Source organism: Sinocyclocheilus grahami, unplaced genomic scaffold (genome assembly GCF_001515645.1).
Source record: "Sinocyclocheilus grahami isolate Dianchi unplaced genomic scaffold, SAMN03320097.WGS_v1.1 scaffold1342.1, whole genome shotgun sequence".
Taxonomy (NCBI): Eukaryota; Metazoa; Chordata; class Actinopteri; order Cypriniformes; family Cyprinidae; genus Sinocyclocheilus; species Sinocyclocheilus grahami.
In genome coordinates this window covers 103,594-106,951 of record NW_015506521.1, presented here as the reverse complement: position 1 = coordinate 106,951, position 3,358 = coordinate 103,594, and the positions used below count along the sequence as shown (strand labels likewise).

The 3,358-nt window shown below is 40.4% G+C and overlaps 1 protein-coding gene across 1 annotated transcript in view; it reads right to left on the bottom strand.

Annotated features, from left to right (window-relative positions):
- The window catches only part of LOC107569389 (phosphatidylinositol 4,5-bisphosphate 5-phosphatase A-like), a 15,779-nt gene extending 12,920 nt beyond the window's left edge, over positions 1–2,859 (bottom strand). Inside the window, exons 1-4 of the mRNA XM_016255466.1 lie at positions 2,849–2,859; positions 2,628–2,739; positions 1,427–1,536; positions 1,144–1,354 (exon numbers count right to left, since the gene is read on the bottom strand). Of these exons, the coding sequence (XP_016110952.1) occupies positions 1,144–1,354; positions 1,427–1,536; positions 2,628–2,739; positions 2,849–2,859 (444 nt within the window). The remainder of the gene's footprint in view (positions 1–1,143; positions 1,355–1,426; positions 1,537–2,627; positions 2,740–2,848) is intronic.
- Between the last annotated feature and the right edge of the window lie 499 nt (positions 2,860–3,358).

Genomic DNA, 3,358 nt, shown 5'->3' with positions numbered 1-3,358 from the left:
TACATTTGCACATTTTTTATTCCTTAATGTACTGTACAGTACAATACACCAAACAACAACAAAAAATATTCTGCCCCAGCATCACATCTTTGTTCTGGGTCAGGCCAGAGAATCTCGTCAACATCACAGGCTATACTGGCCCTAGCTAGGCAGCGGGGGGGAATCCTCTTGCATGCCTGATCCACCCCTGGCATCAGCTGAAATGTCTAGTCAGGCTTCTTCCATTCCATCGTCTCGGTGTCCTACAAAAATAGATGTACTGATTACTGTAACATCCTTTTTACAAAATGTAGAGCATGTAGAGTAGAGCACTCAAAGGTTACAGTAGAGTACACTGAGGAACACCTACCTGTTTTCCTCCCTGGAGGTTCTTATGATCGAGGCGACGGTGAAGCAACTTAAGTTTGGCTGAACTCATTGCCCAGCCTCCCTCATAGTCATACCATGGACAAGGACATGGTCAACTTGTGGCACGAATTTCATCTGAGACTCCTTGTCTCCTTGCCCCTCATCCTCATCCTCCTCCTCTTCCTCCACTCCTTACTGCTCTTGCTCATCCTCTTTCTCCTCCTCCTCTCTGGTGTCCTCGACCTTTTCAATCACATCTCTCTGGATCCACTGTTCCAAAACTGAATTAACTGACTTGGGCTCTTTTATCTATCTATTGAAGGTTCTGATTGGTGTGTGATAAATTTTTAGTGTTTCCACGTGGGTAACTGTGTGCTAATTGAGCTCAAGCTATGCTGACTTGAGTGAACAATATTGAATGCCAGTGCTTTCTAAATGACAACATGGCCTAGGCAATGAGAAATCAAGGGATTTGTGTGTAGAGTTTTGCAGTGACAGTTCAACAAATCTGATTCATGTGTCAAAAAGGTGAATAGTGTTTATAGTTTAGGGAAATGGGTGTGCTTTTTGATAAATGGCGTTATGGTTTTGAAATTTTAGTTCAAAAGCCTGGTGATAGTGTTTAAGCAACCGAGAAAAACTGTAATAGTCTGTCTGTGGCCACAAGCAACTTTTTGAACTCGTAAATGTCGAAGTGTCACAATAATAAATATATCACACGACACTGTAGGCCTGAAATACATGCAGCGCTGCTCACAGACTATCCAGTGTCTTTCCCGCCATTTTTAGACTCACATGCAAAGAGAAGAGAGCGGACACCGGCTTGTGATCACTAATAGTGAAGCCCATATGACTGTGGTAGTAGTGCTGGGAAACTCTGGTAGCGCCGCCCAGCCATGAGGTCAAACCCCACTGTAGTGCAGAATTATGGGACGGCACGGGGGAGCCCGTCCTGCGCAGACGCCACAAGATGCGATCCGTCCATGCAGGCTTCCTCTTTTTTGCACTAGGAAAGGAAGCCGGGTTTAAACAAGAGTCCAGAGAAACATGAAGACTCATGTAAAAAAGCATAATAGACCTCGTGTCATAAGTATGTGTCCCCACATCAAACTTGTAGGTTGGCGGGAAATTGAGGGGGCCCTCCATAAACCCCTCCAGAACGGCTTCACTTTTTTTCGCCATGTTGAGCTGTGTCAAAGACAAAACAAAAAGACGAAGTGTTCTTTCACTTTATCTTTTTAACAACAACCCAATCTAGCAGACATCACAACATATGGTGTGCACATGCACTGAAGAGCTGAATCCAGCCGCTCTGTTTATAAATGTAGTACACTGACCTCTAGTGGTTACAATACAGATTGAAAAAAAACTGTATCGCCAAGATCTGTATGGTGACATCTGGAGGTATGTGACTGAGACAAGGACAATTTTCTGAGCTTATCTGATATGTTCAACATTGCTTCAACAGTTGGATCTGTACATCACATGCACCTGTGCAATCAGTTTCCTTTATGGCCCCGTTCCAAATAGCACAATTGATGTAGACTTGAGACCTCATCCTATGTTCATTTTATGACTCAAAAGGGTGTTCATGAGCATTATGCGACAACATCCATGACAATTTGGGCATTTGGAACAGGGCCTCCCTTGTGTAAAAGAATTGCACTTTAGCATACATTTAAAATATACTGTCCAACATATACTAAACTACATGTAATTTCTATTAAACCCGTATGTCATGTATTTAAATATATTTAAATTAGTCATTTGTAATAATGTAGCAATTTAGTACTTAAAAATGTATTTAGTCATTTAAAATATATTCATGTTTCAAAATAAAACATCAAAACAAGTGTACTTCATGATGACAGACTTTTAAAACATAATGATTTAAACTTACAATTGTACTTTAAACTAAAAACCTTTTTTTTTTTAAAGTGCACTTTTTTAAAACGTGTACTTAAATGTGTTTAAAACACATGAAAGTGTACTCTCTCGAAGTGTACTTTTTTCATTAATATTATATTACCTGCAAGAACAGTTTGTAGGGTGCTGTGTGTACATTAATGAGGAAAAAAAATTACTTAAATGATTTTAGCAAATGGCTGCAATATAACAAAGAGTGAAAAATTTAAGGGGGTCTGAATACTTTCCGTACCCACTGTATATATATATATATACTTCAAATATAAGTGCACATTTAATACAATTATGTGCACTTCTTTTTCACAAGGTCTATGATGGTCTCCAAGCAACCTGTGACATTATAGCTCTTTTACCTGATCTTTCTCCCACAGTAGAGGCAGTTTGTCATTCTCAATTGCACTTTTCACCACGTGAATGTCATAACCTTCGATTCGGAAGTTCAGATCACCGAACCAGAACACCACACTGTGAGGAATGCAATAATATCCAGTGAACTCCACAGGTCAAAGTTCAAAGTGTAAGCTGTACAAAGTACATCTGTACAAAAGCCACACAGATTAAGGCTCAAACTAACCAAATAAACATCACAAAATTGTATTAAAAAGAAAATTCTAACATTTTGCAATGATGACTGTCTGACTACACATTATGTGTACGAAGATACCATGTTTTTTTTGGATGAGTAAATAATCGAATAACGACCGCATTTTCATTTGTGAGTGAACTATCCGGTTAAACACTGTGCTGAGAAGAACAGGTGTGCTGTGCAGTCAAAGCTGAAATGGACTGTGCAGAGACTTGCAGTTTATTAGCAGCACTGGTGCAGCAGTTCCCACGGGATGTGCTCTCTCTTTCTGGTTAACTCGCTGGGGAGAAGTGAGAGCTGCTGCTGTGTGTGTGTGTTCAGTCTGTCTTTGATTGAACATAAATTAACCTGATGTGTGTGTGTGTGTTTGTGCACTGGAAGACAGATCAGAAACAGAGCTGCTGCGTGTCCTACTGTGCCCTACTCAAAGGAGACTGCAGAATAAGCCTGGAGCCATACTGACAACAACACACACAGGGTCACACATGCTCACTATCA